General features: G+C 48.4%; 1 protein-coding gene across 1 annotated transcript; it reads right to left on the reverse strand.

Annotated features, from left to right (window-relative positions):
* Positions 1-5: 5 nt before the first annotated feature.
* DHX16 (DEAH-box helicase 16) lies at positions 6-15,455 on the reverse strand. Its single transcript, XM_003985878.5, has 20 exons — positions 15,023-15,455; positions 13,337-13,584; positions 13,088-13,250; positions 12,723-12,779; positions 9,188-9,442; positions 8,798-9,001; positions 8,526-8,717; positions 7,769-7,879; positions 7,482-7,597; positions 5,622-5,832; positions 5,339-5,437; positions 5,082-5,234; positions 3,534-3,674; positions 2,737-2,899; positions 2,520-2,638; positions 2,339-2,406; positions 1,466-1,628; positions 1,202-1,363; positions 737-910; positions 6-224 (listed from the first exon to the last, which is right to left on the reverse strand). The coding sequence occupies exons 1-20, from the start codon at positions 15,227-15,229 to the stop codon at positions 96-98; spliced, it is 3,135 nt and encodes a 1,044-aa protein (XP_003985927.1). The 5' UTR covers positions 15,230-15,455; the 3' UTR covers positions 6-95.
* Between the last annotated feature and the right edge of the window lie 285 nt (positions 15,456-15,740).

A 15,740-nucleotide genomic window follows, 5' to 3' on the forward strand; every position in this document is an offset into this window, starting at 1 on the left:
CAAGCTTTATTCCAAAAATACTTTTATTAATAGATATTAAACAATACTACAGAAAGAAAAGGAGCTGGCGTTGGGTTGTTTGTGTTCCCTTCTCTTTACCCTAGCTCTTCTCGTGTCTTGCCTATTTTTTTTGGCATTTTCTTAGAATGGGGATCTTCTAGCTCCTTGGCCTTATAATAGTGGGGAGCTACCTCCAGAAGCCAACTGCTTTCAATCTCTAATACCTAGAAGAGATCAAAAAAATTAGCAGGGTTCCCCTTTTTCCAACCTAGATTCAATGTACGCGTTTGACCAAAAAGTTTCTTTTTTTCCACCTTTAACTACAGGGCTAGGGGAAAGGTGCCAGGTTCTAATACTATATACCCCAAAGGAAGATACACCTCTACATGTCATTCAGGATCCCAAGCAAACTATCCCTAAAAAATCTGATCATAAAGCTATATAAACTACACTCATGACAGAGACCACATCTGCTTTGTTCACCATTCTCACCCCAGCATCTGAAAATACTGAGACAACAGGCATTCTCATTCACTAATTCATTGAATGAGTATGCAGATCTTAGTAGATGCTGACACAGCTGTTAGAAACAATGTCTTTCTATTTTATCCTACCTTAAATCAATGTGTTTTCCTTTCTCTGCTGGTCTCAGCAACTTGAATCTGGATTTTGAGCTTGCTAGGATCCCACCGCCCCACACATCTCCACCTTCCTGGGCAGGGGAAGGTCCCCTCACCTGTCTCATGAATTCCTTGGTGGTCAAGACAAGTTCATGGTAGAGCAGCCAGCGTGGCTGTTCCTCAAAGAGAGAGGAGTTGGGGTGAATGAACACTGTCTGCTGTTGTTTGACTGTGCGATAGCCACTACGAGTCAGTCGCGCCGTGTGGTAAAAGTAACCAGCTGTGATGGCCTTAGGGGCAGACAGGAAAGAAAGTCAATCAGAAAGCCAGATATCCAAGCACCCTAAGCACTCACTACCTTTTTAGTTCAGGCTTCTGGAGAACTAGAAAAGTAAAGGATGCATGAAGAACCCACTGAGAAGGAACCTTCATTGGCGTGGGGGGAGAAAGCACAGAAGAGCACACTTTCCACAGGGGAAGAGGACATATCCTCAGGCTGGAGGGATGGCTGCAGGCCGCTGGAGAAGCTTGCTCCATAGATTGAGGAGGTGTGGGGAACAGCAGACTAAAGAAACGCTGACCTTGCGTACACGAATATAGTCCCCTTGGCAGGAGCTGAGACCAACTTCCACTCGTTCCAAGAGCCCCTCCAGCTGTTCCCGCACATCCCTGGCTCGGCGCATTGATCTGAACTGTACAAAGTTTTCATAGCACCACTGGGAAGAGTAACCACTCTCGGCCCACTGTGAAGACGGTTAAAAAAAGGGGGTAGAAGTTGGGGGTAAGTAGCAGAACCAGAGTCTCCCCTCATGTCTCCCTCATTCCCATCATCCATGCCCAGTGACCTGTGTATAAACGTTTAGCAGAACCAGGTGGTCCCCACCAGGGAGGAAAAAGTTGACACGGGCATTGTCGGCATGGACGACCTTGTCCTTGGGTCTGTAGAAGATGGAATTGTTGACAGAGAGCATGGCAGCCACTGTCAGGATCTCTTCTGAACAGCTATACCTGGGGCAGGAAGGGGAAAACATGAGGATTCAAAGGAAGACACACAGGAACAGACATACGGTGAGGGGAAAAGTGATCACTGTGTGTAGCTATGTTCTCACATGGAAACTGTTGGTTAGGATAATGGCTACAAACCAGAGCAGACAGATTTTGGTTGCAGCAATAGCAATATGGGTGTCGAGGACATGAAACATAACAGAGGAGGGCTATCCTTGGAGGTGGGGACAGGAAAGCACTTGGGACTTCTGAGGGTTTTATAGAGGGAAGGTGTGTATTGTGTGCATCAGGCAAAGACAGCACTTCATGTAATCACCTCTGACCTCAACCATGGCAGGGGAATGGCATTTAAAGGTGATCCCTCCACAACTACATCTGAATGTTACAGTCTGAAACCTTAGGAATGAGTAAGTCCCCAAACCAGTCCACAAATAGCACTCTGCACAGGTGTGAAGGGACTTCCACATCCATTCATGCCCCCAAATTTTCTGTTAGTCAATCTTACCCATTTCATATCACGATCAAGGAAGGGCAAGACAGTGTCTTACTGCCCCTTGTGAGCCTCAAAAGGGGCAGTAAGAGCTTTCTAACTTACTTGTTAAAGAATAATACAGTAGAGAAAAAAAGCAAGATAACAAAGATGGCCCCAAGAGACAGAAAGAGGCACAGCCAGTTTGTGTGCTGGGGGTTTGGGCAGGGTGAGGGTTGCTTACTTTTCAGAGGCCAAGATCATTTTAGATAGCATGGGATCCACTGGTAGCTCTGCCATCTTTCGACCAGACTAAGGAAGGAAAGAGAGTTGAGGCCAGTCCTCCTTCAGGTGTCTCTCCACCATTCAAGAGGTTACCCCCAATCCCTTCATCCTGCCCAGCCCATGCTGCCCTCCCACCTCACCGTGGTGAGCTCCCCAAGGTGGTTGAGGGCTCCCAGAGCATACAACTGCTCCAAGGCCAGCAGCAGGGTCTCATATGGTGGAGGGTCCAGGAAATCAAAGTGCATTAGGTCATGGATCCCTAAAGAAAGATGTGAGGGAATAGACAGTTTCTCTGCAAGGACCAGTGACTCTAACCCCACCTCCCTCCTCTCAGGAAAACTGGGGGACCCCAATAACCTAAGCTCTTGAGCAGCAACACAACATTGCCCAGGCTGGTCCTCTGGATCTCTGGCACGGTGGTTTCCTCCAGCTCATGCTGATAGGCCCAGGCAGTATACAGGCGGAAGCACTTCCCTGCAGCCACCCGACCCGCCCGACCAGCTCGTTGATTGGCTGAGGCCTGGAAAGAAAGGAGAAGCAGGACAGCTGACAATCTGATGAGGGAAAAGACAAAGGGCAATATTTATGCAAGATATCTGAAAGGATGGGAGCACCTGGGTGACTTGGTTAAGCATCTGACTTCCGATCAGGTCACAATCTCATGGTTAGTGAGTCTGAGCCCCACGTTGGGTTCTGTGCTAACAGCATGGAGTCTGCTTTGGATTCTGTATCTCCCTTTCTCTCTGCCCCTCCTTGCCACTCGCACTCAGTCTCTCTCTCTCTCAAAAATAAATGAACATTTAAAAAAAAGGGGGCACCTAGGTGGCTCAGTCGGTTGAGCATCCAACTTCGGCTCAGGTCATGATCTCGCAGTCCATGAGTTCTAGCCCCGCGTTGGGCCCTGTGCTGACAGCTCAGAGCCTGGAGCCTGCTTCTGATTCTGTGTCTCCCTCTCCCTCTGCCCCTCCCCCGCTCATGCTCTGTCTCTCTCACTCTCAGAAGTGAATAAATGGTAAAAAAAAAAAAAAAAAAAAAAAAGAAAAAGAAATCTGAGAGGATGTAGGTTGCTTATTTCCTGTCCTCTGAGAAGCTCCCACAGGTTTCTGAGTTGAACCTTCCCCATGGAGACCCTGCTAGAGCCCAATCAGGCTGACCTTGCTGCAGGGTGTGACAGTGAGGGATTCCATGCCTGTGCGAGGGTTGTAGCTCTTCTGCTTACAGAACCCTGGATCCAGCACATAAATGATGCCCTCAATGGTGAGTGACGTCTCAGCGATGTTTGTTGCCACAACCACCTGAGTGAAAGGATGTAGAATCACCCAGGGACCCCACCCACCAAGTTACCTAGAAAAAGTAATCCTGGAAGATTCAAGTAGACAAGTAGGTGCAGACAAGGGGCAAGAGCTGAGGGGATTCATATCCAAAGGCAGGAGAGGGGCCCAAGGCCAGGCAGGAGCAAGGGAGAAGTAGGGATAAACAGGGACATGATGTGGAAAGGGAATAGGGAGAAGAGGAGTTAGAACTTTTTTCAGAAATGGGAGAGGGTGGGTCCAGGTCCCTGCCTCCATCTTGTCCAACACCACTTTCACATTCACCCTCCCCCACCAGTTCCTGCAATAGCCTCCTCATGTGTCTTCCTGGCTTTACTCCAAGCCCTGTTTACCTGGCATCCAGATGGTTCTTTAAAAATGTTAACTTGTCACATCTCTAACCCCATCCTTCAATGGCTTCCTGCCTACTTGAGAATTATATACAAGTCCCTTAAGGCCCTTAGTCCTCCAGCCCTGGCTACCATTCTGACCTTACCTCTGAGTAAGGGCTCCCAGCCAGGCTCCCAGGCTGGTCTGAGCATACTCCTCACTCAGGTCCTTTGCATAAGCTCTTACCTCTGCTGGACACACTCATCTCCCAGATTATCCGCCTGGCTCCCTCCCTCACCAGGTTCAGGCCTCAGCTTCCCTTTCACCTTACTGGAGAGGGAGAGGCCTTCCCTACACCCCAAGGAAAATACTTTCCTGCCATTCCTCACTCCCACCCCCTAGAGTCAGTCTCCATCTTCCCAAGCTGCACTGTATTTCTCCACAGCATTAGCATTTGTCATAAATCAGCATTGTGTATTTACTGTCCACTGTCTCCTAACCTCTGTTAGACTATAAACTCTGGGAGGCTAGGGACTTAGTTCATCACTGTATCTTCGTTCCCTAGAACAGTAACTGGCATGTGGGAGAGCTTGTTAAATATTTGTTGAATGAAAGTTACATCTTTACTCAAAACCTTTTGAATGCCACCCAATCGTCTAAAGTCCAAATGCTTTCAACTGCTATGAAAAGCCCTCCCTAATATCAGTCCAAAGTTTTCACCTTGTGAACTTTCCACTCAGCCTTCTAGATAACGCTCTGATCTCAAACTCACCTTAGGCCTTGCTCTGATATTCCCCACCATTTTTCTTAAAGGTCCAGATCAAATCTAACCTGCTGGCACACCAAGGACCTCCCTCCTCCTCTGCACCCCTACAGTGCTACTTAACAGATCATGTATTTGGCTATGTCTCAGTTCATGCTGAATTATTCTCTCTCTCCAGCTCTGGAAGTGAGGGACTATTACTGAACCCTGTAGCTGTAACAGTGCCCAGGACATATCCTGCACAGGGCAGGCACATACTCTCTTTTCCATTACTAGTTGTGTGGGTTTCTCCAACTAACCTTTCGTGCCCCAGGGGGTGTGGGCTGGAAGATTCGAGCTTGCATGTCAGAAGGCAGGTTGGCATAAATGGGTAACACCAAGAGCTCCCGGATTTTGGAGCCCAGGCGGCGGCAGCGATCCTGGAGCATCTCACAGGCGGCCTCAATCTCCTCCTAGATTTGGGATGGGGAGAATAGTCCAGTGACATACAGCTGACATGCCAGCTCTGTCTTCCCCTGGGATACACACATCATCATCCCTCCCCTACACCTCACACCTGTCCTGTCAGGAACACCAGGATATCCCCGGGAGGCTGGGTCACATGGATCTGCAGTACAGACACCACACAAGCTTCCAGGTAGTCAGCCTCTGGAGCCTGGGGATGAGGAGGAGAAGGGTCACAGGAAGGCCATCTGTTCAGGAAACCTCTTCCTCTTCTCCCAGCTCAGTAACCACTTTATCCCAGTTCCCCTTTGGACTCTCCATTTCCCCTTCCTTCTTTAGAAAAGGCTCAAGCTTTGGTGCCTCACACTTAAGTCCATCCTCCCTGAGGGGAGCACCTTGGTATAGAAGATGTCAACTGGAAACCTGCGTCCAGGGATTCGGAAGACAGGGGCGTCATCAAAGAAGGTGGAAAAACGGGCAGTGTCCAGTGTGGCTGAAGCCACCAAGACCTTCAGCTCAGGCCGGAAGCGAGCAACATCCTTGATCAACCCAAAGAGAATGTCTGTGTGTAGGGTCCGTTCATGAGCCTCATCTACCATCACCACGCTGGGGAAAGAACAGGGAGCAGTGAGCAAGGAAAGCTGGGCATTGCAGGAGAGGACACTAGGGTGCCCTGGATAAGGGCACAAATGGAAGTAGAGCCCAAAGGTGAATGTGGGAGGAGGGAGTTCCAAGGAGAAGCCAATCACCCCAGTTAAGGAAGACCAACAAAAAGTTAAAGAAGGTCAAGACCCCAGGGTCTGCAGCCTATTCCAGCCTGGCAGACAACAATAACCAAGATCTGGAGGCTGGAAGCCAAGGCCAGGACAAGTCAGACAATCCTCTCTGGATCAGAGTCAAAGGTCTGTCAGAGTCAACAGAAGTAAGAATATCTGTTTTAAAGCGGAAAAAAAAGTGAGAGCAGGGCCTCTTCAAATAAGGCTGGGCTCCCCAGGCTGGCTGGGGATGAAGACAGATCTGAGCCACCACGATCTGAACAGCCCAGAAGTTCCCAGGCTCCCAATGGACTGCTGTGGTGTGTCCCTGTTGGTCCTGCTGCCTCTTTGTGGAGAGAGGGAGCGGTTAAGTCTTTCTACCCCAAACTTAAAGGACCTTGCAGGCTTCTTGGTTTCCTCCTTAGTTACATGTGTGCCATGCTTCTTTATCCTTGCTCAAGTCTTTGGATTTCCAGGTGACAGTCAAGCCTGCAGGAGCTCACCCCCTGGCTCAACCCTTTGTGCCTAACCCGACTATGCTGGTGTAGTCCCCAGCTGTTTCACAAAGCAGGCTGATTTGATGGGAAAACCCCACGCCCCAAACACTCTTACACTGGCTAGCCTTCTATGGGTTCTGAGATTTTTGCAAGGGATGTGAAGGCTCAAATTATATTTGTTCTATTGCTCCATATATGATATCCTAGGACCAGAAATCTATAGCCTCCTAAAAGTTAAAAAGGCACATATTGCTCAGCTGGCCTGACCCCACCACTAGCCCATGCACAGATCCCTTCTCCTCCTAAACACATGTTCATGCAAAGCCCTGCTTGGCCAACACCAACACTGAGAACTCACTATTCACAGGCCAAGGCACTCCAAGACTTTGGCCAAAGGCCCAAGAGTGAGGGTCCAGGCATACTGACAGCCCCTCTGATCACCACTCTGGCTTCTTGGTATTGCGCTGAAATCTGTCTCACTATAACCTCTCCCATGGTTGCTCCATGTACTCTCTCAAGTCATGTGAAACAAGTCTGACCTTTTTTCCCAAGTAACACCCCTTCCCATGTTTAGAGGGAACCAGGATGTGTCCCTTGAGTTTCTTCTCTCTAAGCTGAACATTCTAAGTTTCTTCAAAGGGTCTTCACATGGCTTTTCAAGTCTCTACAGCACTACTTTACCATCCTGGTGTTTTCTACACTCTGGAAGCAACAGGGCGGGGGGCAGTGGGTGGGCAGGGAAGGGAGAGGACTTCTCTGCAGTCTCTTCTACGCCATCTCCATGGCGCCTGCAGTTCAGTCCTAGTACCATCCACACCATAAAGATCTAAGAAGTGGTGGGCTAGTCAGAAGACAAAGGCCAAACTAGCTGGGTAAGAATGAAGAGAAGAAAGGCCAGAGATTAAAGGAGATACAGGAAGGTACTGAAGGGGGAGGAAGGCAGCAGATGGGGTAGAGGAGAAGATGGTGGCTCTCTTGTGGGAGGTGGGGACCCCTTGTGTACCTGTAACTTGCAAGGTCAGGTTCAGAGAGGAACTCCCGGAGGAGCATCCCATCTGTCATGTAGCGGAGGACAGTTCGCTCCGATGTGCAGTCCTCAAAGCGGATGCTATAGCCAACCTGTTAAGGGGGCCATTAGCAATCAAAATTGGGCTGGTGCTCCCTGAAGGGAGTGCAGGGCTAGGGGATGAGGTGCCAGGGCCTGGACCTGTGGTGTGAAGCCCTGTGCAGTGTGGGCTACGTCCCAGACCCTAGAGGCTCCCCTCACCCTTCGGTCCCCACATATCTCACCTCATTCCCAAGCTTCACCCCCATCTCCCGGGCCACTCGGGCAGCCACACTCATGGCTGCCACTCTCCGGGGCTGGGTGCAGGCAATCTTCATTCCCTTCTTTGTGTAACCCTGAATGACAAGAGAAGAGGTTTTCCCTTTGTTAAATATGCTCCTGGAACCCAGGACAATTCAGAGAAAGAGATGCAAATTCATGACAGGGCAGGGGGAATGGAGGGAACAGACAGAAACTGAAAACCAGACCACAAGGGCAAACGGATAGGACAGCACACCTAGAGCCCCTGAGGGTGTTGTCACCCAGCCCTGAGAGTCCCAGCGTCTGGGTAATCATGTTCAGGCCCTGCTAGATTTGAGGTGGAACAGGACAGATAACTGGGGCAGACCCAGATGCAATGGAAAACAAAAGAAGGTGAAAAAGGAAAATGAGTCCTTTGACTCTTCGTTCTTTGGCCCCTGCAGAGGAGCAACAGCTGAGCTGGCTGGCATGGGAAGGTCCACAGCCCACCATCTATCCGCTTACATGTTCTTCCAACATGAATGTATGGAACTAGACACAAACATTGTGGCAGGAAGTGAGAATAGAAACATAAAGGGTTTGTCCTTATTCTTAAGAAACTCACAATTTAGAGGAAAAGACTAAGTGACTGAAGACAAAAAGGTAAGCAGCTACTCAAAACACCATGTAAAAGAAGGTCTGACAGGACTGTGCTTGTCAAGGGCCAGTGCCCAGCAACCTGGAGGGTGTGGATGACTGTACCTCCTCAAAGAGATACTGTGGGATCTGGGTGGTCTTCCCGGAGCCTGTCTCACCCTCGATGATGAGGACCTGATGATTAGCAATAGCAGCCAGGAGCTCCTCACGGAATGGGAACACTGGGAGGCTGCGGCGGACAGCCTGGATGGACTCTTTCTGCTGAGCCTGGGTTGGAGGTGGTGGGCCTGATGGCTCCTGAGAAGGAGAAAGAAGGGCATGAGCTTCAGAGCCAGCTTCCCAACCTCCTTAGGATGTCCCAGAGTTCTCCCGCTCACCTCGTCACCCTGGAGCTGAGTGGCCCGGACAAACTCGATGGTCTCCTCTTCCTCCAGCACCAGCTGATACTTGGGCTTCTGGGAGGCAGCATCTCGGGCCCCAAATTTCAGGGACGCTGCCCCCAGCCGGGCCTCCTCCCAGCGCCGCTGCTCCTCCCCAGGGGCACCTGATTCCTCCTCCACTAGATCCATAGCTCGTGCTGGCTATGGAGAGGACATGTGAAGACAGGTGATGCCTTCTTTCCAGGCCCCTCCTCCCCAGTCACTACCCCTGCCCACCAGGAAAGGCAAGACAAAGAAGGGGCCAGCCACAGCCCTGGTCAATGCCTTCAAGACCTCCCTCCCCTCAGCTTGGGGAGCAGGGCTGAAGCTGATTCTGCTTAATCTCACCTGTCCTCGGGTCTCCTCAGGCATATGGTAACGATTGGTGGCCTCCAGCTTCTCCTGCTCCCCAGCAGCCCGGTACTCTCGGGCCAAGTCCCGCACTCGCCGCTTGTATTTGAGCTCCCGCCGCTCATGTCGGCTCAGCTCCACATCCCCAAAAAGGAACTCCTCATCAGCCAGCTCAGCCTCCAGATCCTCCAGTTTCTCTCGTTCCCTCTTAGCCAAGTACTCTCGGCGGGATTTCTTCCGCAGCTCAGGGACCTGGGTCAGGACAGGGCAACCAAATCCTTATCTTATTAGAATAGCAACCCCTTTCCTTATCTATCTGTAAAAGTGACAAATTCCCCAACAGGCTGGCAATGTCCCTCTGCAATGTCCAACCTAATGGTATACTCCAAGCTGGGCCTCTCTGAAAGCCACACACTGACCCCACACACTATCTTCTAGCAGCACGATCCAACTGGAAGGACTTCTGGACAGTCTCACCATCTTTGTCAATACAAATACATCAGGGCAATTATTTGAATATTTTAGATTATATTCTTATTATTTTATTCAACTTAGTGGAAAGGAGGAAAACAAAAGGGCTAATACCAGCATTTAGAAGCACAGGTCTCAAACGAAAACCACTGGCTGTGCCAAAAACAGTAGGTAATCTTCAGCCTGTTAGATGCTCCCTGGTCTTAAATCAAATGACTATGGTTTGGGAAAAGGGGAAAAATACACTATATACAAAAAAATGGAAGTATAACATCAGAAAGTGTTCTGTAAGGCAAGATGTAATCAGAAAGGCCTAGCTCTCTGAAACTAACCTCTCCCCGCCTCCTACAATGTGTCATTTGGCTTCTACAGGTTCCTTTGATATGAGCTTTTTAGGACATATTATGGATACCAATAAAAGACTGGCCACATCCATAACCTTTCTCAGCTCTCATCCTGAGCCCTCCCACTGTGGGAACATTGTCTTTTCCGGATCACAACAACCTCCTCTACTGTGGTGGCAAAACCTCATTAAGCCCTTTCATTGGGGACTCCAATTCGATTTAATTGCTTGGCTTTTCTTGTTCGTTCTGTGAAGACTTAAAAGTTTATGCTCATGATCTAATGTGAGTACACAATCAAATACCCTCCCAACCTGATGGGTAAAGCAGAAGATATCCTTTTAAAATATGGACAAAAAACCAGGGCAATTTGAGGGGCACCTGGCTGGCTTAGTCAGAAGAGCATGGAACTCTTGATCTCAGGATCCTGAGTTCAAACCCCACACTGGGTGTAGAGATTACTAAAACAAACAAACAAACAAACATACAAACAAACAAACAAAAACAACCCAGGGCAATATAAACATCAAAAAGAATCATGATAGGGCACCTGGGTGGCTCAGTCAGTTAAGCATCTGACTCTTGATTTCAGCTCGAGTCATAATCTCACTGTCGTGGAATGGAACCCTACATTGGGCTCTGCACTGACAAAGTGAAGCCTGCTTGGGATTCTCTCTCTCTCCCTCTCTTTCTGCCCTTCCCCAACTCATGCACATGCACTGTCTCTCAAAATAAAAAAAAAAAGAATAATGATATGAAACTGTAAATAGAAATTCGTGAGTCCAATGTGACACACATACACACAAAGAATGGGAAAAAGCTTTTGCCCCCAGTGAGGTGGCTGTTACACCAAACTCCTTACCCTGAAAATTAGTAATTAAACATTTTCCCTGCCTTTTAAAAAGGAATGATAGCTCATTCCTACTTGTTAAGGAAAAGCTCTTCTTTACATAACAAGGTTAGCCAAAAAATGTAGGAGGGATGTCAAACTCCAAAAATCACCTTTCTGCAATCCCCAGTGAAACAGCAGATTCAGGAAAGGATCTGCATCTAATGGCTACTAAAACCATTAGATGAAAGGCTGTTGGCAGAAAGGATATCTGCACTAACAGTAGACATCGGATAGGATGTCCCCCCTGATGTGGTATAATGTGAAGTGCACATCGCCACCCAAGAGGTGTTCCTGTCACAACTTTTTAATCTGAGTTGAGGCAAGATTTAGATACAATTTCCACTTTAAAGGAAGCATGGGGCATAGAAGAACTCAATACCACAAGATAAGCGTCAGATAAATCCAGAATGTAGGACATAGTACAAGATGAGAGAGAGAGAGAATGAAACAAAAAAATATATAACAGTCTGAAACACCAATGTAATGTAGGAAATTTAACTGGGTTCCTGCTTGGAAAAGCAGTTACTAAACACATTTTGGGGTAACTGGGGAAGTTTTACTATGGACAGGTTCCTAGTTGACACATGAGAAGTACTGTTCATCTTCTGGGGTGTGACAATGGCACTATGGCTTTAGAGGACAATATATTTTTAGAAGGTACATGTTAATAGGATAAAATGCCATGTCTAAACTCTTTTAAATGGTTCAAAAAGAAAAAAAAGCCTACACTCACACAGACATTGCAAATACTACACTATTAACCATTTCTAGGGGTGCCTGGGTGGCTCAGTTGGTTAAGCATCCTACTTCAGTTCAGATCATGATCTCATGGTTTGTGAGTTCGAACCCTGCATGGGGTTCTCTGCTCTGAGAACAGAGCCCCCTTCAGATCCTCTGTCCCCTCTCTCTCTCTGCCTCTCTCCCGCTCATACATGTGCTCGCTCTCTAAAATAAACATTAAAAAAAAAAAAACTTAAGAAAAAAATTAACCATTTCTGAATCCAGTCTATATGAATGTTAATTATACTAATGCTTTCAACATTCTTATTTGTTTGGAAGTTTTCATGATTCAAAAAGAAAAGGAAAATTAAATTCTGGCAAATAAAAACATTACACCTGTACAGACAAATGTCTTAGTACTCTCTGACCACAATTGTTTTGTGGGGTGGGTCATGAGGAGAGACCTGAGTTCTAATAGGTCATTCTTAGGACATCAAGAGTCTCAAAATTCTTTTGAGAAACCAAAGTATAACCTTACTTGGGAAGACCAAACCTTTGGAAAACCACCTACCCTAACTAAACTTATACCATAACAAGTTCAGTTCATGAATTACAAGGGTTGTGTCCCCATTCAGTAAGAAGACCAACTCAGGAAACTAGAGGAAGATCACAAGGCCATGTCCGGGATAGAGAGACTAGATGGTAGGAAGGTATTTGGAACTAGGTGTGTCCAAGCTGAATGGTCAGCATATCCCTAGGCAGATCCCTGGGCAGTGGGATAGCTGCCCTGCCCCTGCCCTCCAGCCACCCCCCTTGATGTTCCAGCTGCCTTTTGATTACATCTCATTAAGTCTCAGGAAAAGGGAAAGCTCACACTTCCTTTACGAACACAGCGTGATTTAATTCTAAGGAGTCAGGAAGGTTTGTGTGTAGCTTCCTTCCCTCTACAACTTAAGTTTGTCCTTGGTAGGCTCCTGTCAACAGGGACCTGACACGCCATCAGCATCCCCGCTGTATTTCGTGTCCTTTTTCCCCTACCCCAAACCACTTCATTAGAAAGTCTTTCCTTTTGCTTTCTGATGTTGGCTTCTTGGGCACTGGGACTCACCATGGCTTTCCGGTCTTCCTCAGCCATCTTGAGGCGCTTCTGAGCCTCTTCATAAGCCTAGGAAAAGAAACCAAGAGTAAAGCGCTGTGAGAACAAAATCTCCCAAAGCCACAGTCACTCCCCCTTTAGAATCACAAGGTTTTGATATACCATAGCATGAAGAAATGTCCCTTCTCAGTGGGAATCTCTAGGGCTACAAGTTCAGCAGAGGGTCGCCTTAGCCAAAGCACCCAGAGGGGTCCTCTTACCATACAGATGAATACCACCAGAGGCCATCGCTGGTCTTCCCAAAGATTACTATCTCTGCAATCACACCCAACCAGGAATATTCCTGGGGATTTACAAAACATGCTGCTCCTATGTACCTTCTTGTCTGACCGCTCCAGGACATTTCGAGTCCGATCCTTGTCCCGCTGCCGAACCCTCTCAGCAAAGGCATCACGTTCCTCCAGGTCCTGAAGGCGCTCTCGCTCAGTCCTCTCCCACTCATCCTCCGACTCTGGCTGCTCAGTCAGCTGTTTACTTCCTCTGCAGCCCAGCCCGAAGGATCACATAAGGCCTCCTAGAAGGTTTATCATCCCATCATCCCCTGCCCCATCCTGCTTCTGTCTTACCCTGTCTTTCTCTTCTCCTTCTCAGAAACCTCTTGCTCCTCTTCTTCCTCTTCATCCTGACGTTTCTTCCTGAGGTGTTTCCGTTTTTTACGCTTCTTCTGGACATTGCTCCCAGCTCTACCTACGGTCTCCTCACTGCTCTCCTCACTGTCTTCCAGCAACTTATAGGATAGGTTCTTCTCTAGCAGGGCTCGGGCCTCTCGCTCTGCCACTCGAGCTGGCTTTTCTACCACTGCCTTCCGTGGTACCTTTCAGTAGGAGGGAAGATAATGGGATGTGAGCAACTCCTGATCTCTGCCCACCAAGTTTGCCCCATTCCAAATTTAAGGAATGACCTGATCTTAAACCAGCCTTCATTGTCCCTCTTCCCAATGGCTTCACACCATGTTCATCCAGTAATTAACATTTATTGAAACCTGTCCAATGCACCAGGTACTTGCTAAGTACGAACACAGGAATAAACAAAAGACAAAAATCCCTGCCTTCATGGAGTTTATTTTGCATTGTCAAAACCAATTCTCAGTTGCTCAGCCTCTGTTGTTCCTCATGATTAAGTCATTCTGATACCACTGCACCCAGTGCTCCAGCCCAGCTGGTGTCGCTATGATGACCCACGCTGCCCCGTTCCTGGCCCTGAATTCTCTGAAGCAGCCATGCTGGCGGCCGACATGCTACGAGGATTGATTTGCAAAGGCTTGTCATATGTCTGGCACTGTATCAGATTCCAGAGATGCTAAACAGATTAACATAAATCATCTACCCTCATATTACTTACATTCTAAACTTATCTCTCACCAGGCACCATATCTCTCACCAGACAACTAAAGCAGGCTATTTGCCATTCTAGGAACATGCCAAACACTTTCACTCTTCCATATATGTTTTGTAAGGTGCTGTCAGGTGAGAGAAATACAAAGACAAGAAATACACAGTTCTGTCCTCTGGAAGCTCACCTTTACACCTTTACTACTTTCCCCTTCTCTGACAAATTTCAAGGAATTTTTGGGCCCACATGCCTTAATCAGTACTGCTACCTTTTTCTGCCCTTCCACAGAACTTCTCTCTCTCTCTCTCTCTCTCTCTCTCTCTCTCTCTTTTTAAATTTTTTAATGTTTATTTATTTCTGAGAGAGAAAGAGAGAGACAGAGAGTGAGCGGGGGAGGGGCAGAGACAGAGGGAGACAGAATCCGAAGCAGGATTCAGGCTCTGAGTTGTCAGCACAGAGCTGGTGGCAGGGCTCCATCCAACTCACGAGCGGGAGATCCTGACCCGAGCTGAAGTCGGACGCTTTACCCACTGAGCCACCCAAGTGCCCCAGAACCTCTCTTCTCTGGCCTCGCTATTCAAAGTGTAGTCTGTGGACTATCGGATTTACCCGGAAACTAGTTAGAAATGCAAAAATTAAGATCCCATCCCATAACTAATAAATCGGAATCTGCACTTTAACAAGGGTCCTGAATGAGTCTCTGCATATTAAAGTTCAAGAAACACTGCTCTGTAGCACTTAACCCTCCTTGAACTTCTCCCCACAGCTGGACGTCCAGCACCTAGCACAGTACCCAGGCGACAATGGACAAGGCTAGGTGCTTGTAAACTGAGCTTATTTAATTCCCCGAAGAACAGTTAGCCCAGTCTCACCAGGACAAATAAACTGGGGCCCCTCCCCTGCCCCACCCCTTCCCACACCTTGTTCCAGAGTCTCAGGGCGAAGTCCCGGGCCGGCCCGCTGAGGTCCAGAGTATCGGTGTCTCGGAGGCGCTGCACGAACTCCTCGGCGGAGGCACAGCGCTGCGCGGTACCGATCAGAAATTGGGCTACATGCCGTTCGCTCAACCCCAACACCGAGTGCAGCTCGTCCTGCACCCAGCGCTCCAGCCCAGCTGGCGTCGCCATGGTGACCCACGCTGCCCAGTTCCTGGCCCTGAATTCTCTCGAGCAGCCACGCTGGCGGCCGTCCCGTCGGAGGCCCGGAGACCTGGAGTCCTAGGCTGGAGTCTCAGCTCCGCAAAGGACCTGCCTTAGGATCTTGAGGTTTGGTTTCCGACAGCCCCAAACCTTCCTCCCGGACCACCGAGGCCGGAAGCGTCCGATCATTTCCGGTCTAAGCACTATGGTGGCCGAGCGAGTTCAAACCTCGCGGTACCGCCCCTGAGGCTCGGGATAAAATGTTCTATTTCCGCCTCTACTAAGTTCCTCAGTCGTCCCCTGATGGTCGGTCTGTGGATGCCTCTCTCACTTATTCATTCAACAAATGCTGTGTGCTAAGCACAATTTTAGTTGCTGGGGATATGGCAAAGAACTAATCAGAAAAAATCCCTTACCGAAGGGAGGGTCGAAGACAAGATACATAATAAAACATGTAAGTCCTATGGTTAAAAATATGTCAAAAAATAATACAAGGTTT

This window comes from Felis catus, chromosome B2, assembly GCF_018350175.1.
Source record: "Felis catus isolate Fca126 chromosome B2, F.catus_Fca126_mat1.0, whole genome shotgun sequence".
Lineage (NCBI taxonomy): Eukaryota > Metazoa > Chordata > Mammalia > Carnivora > Felidae > Felis > Felis catus.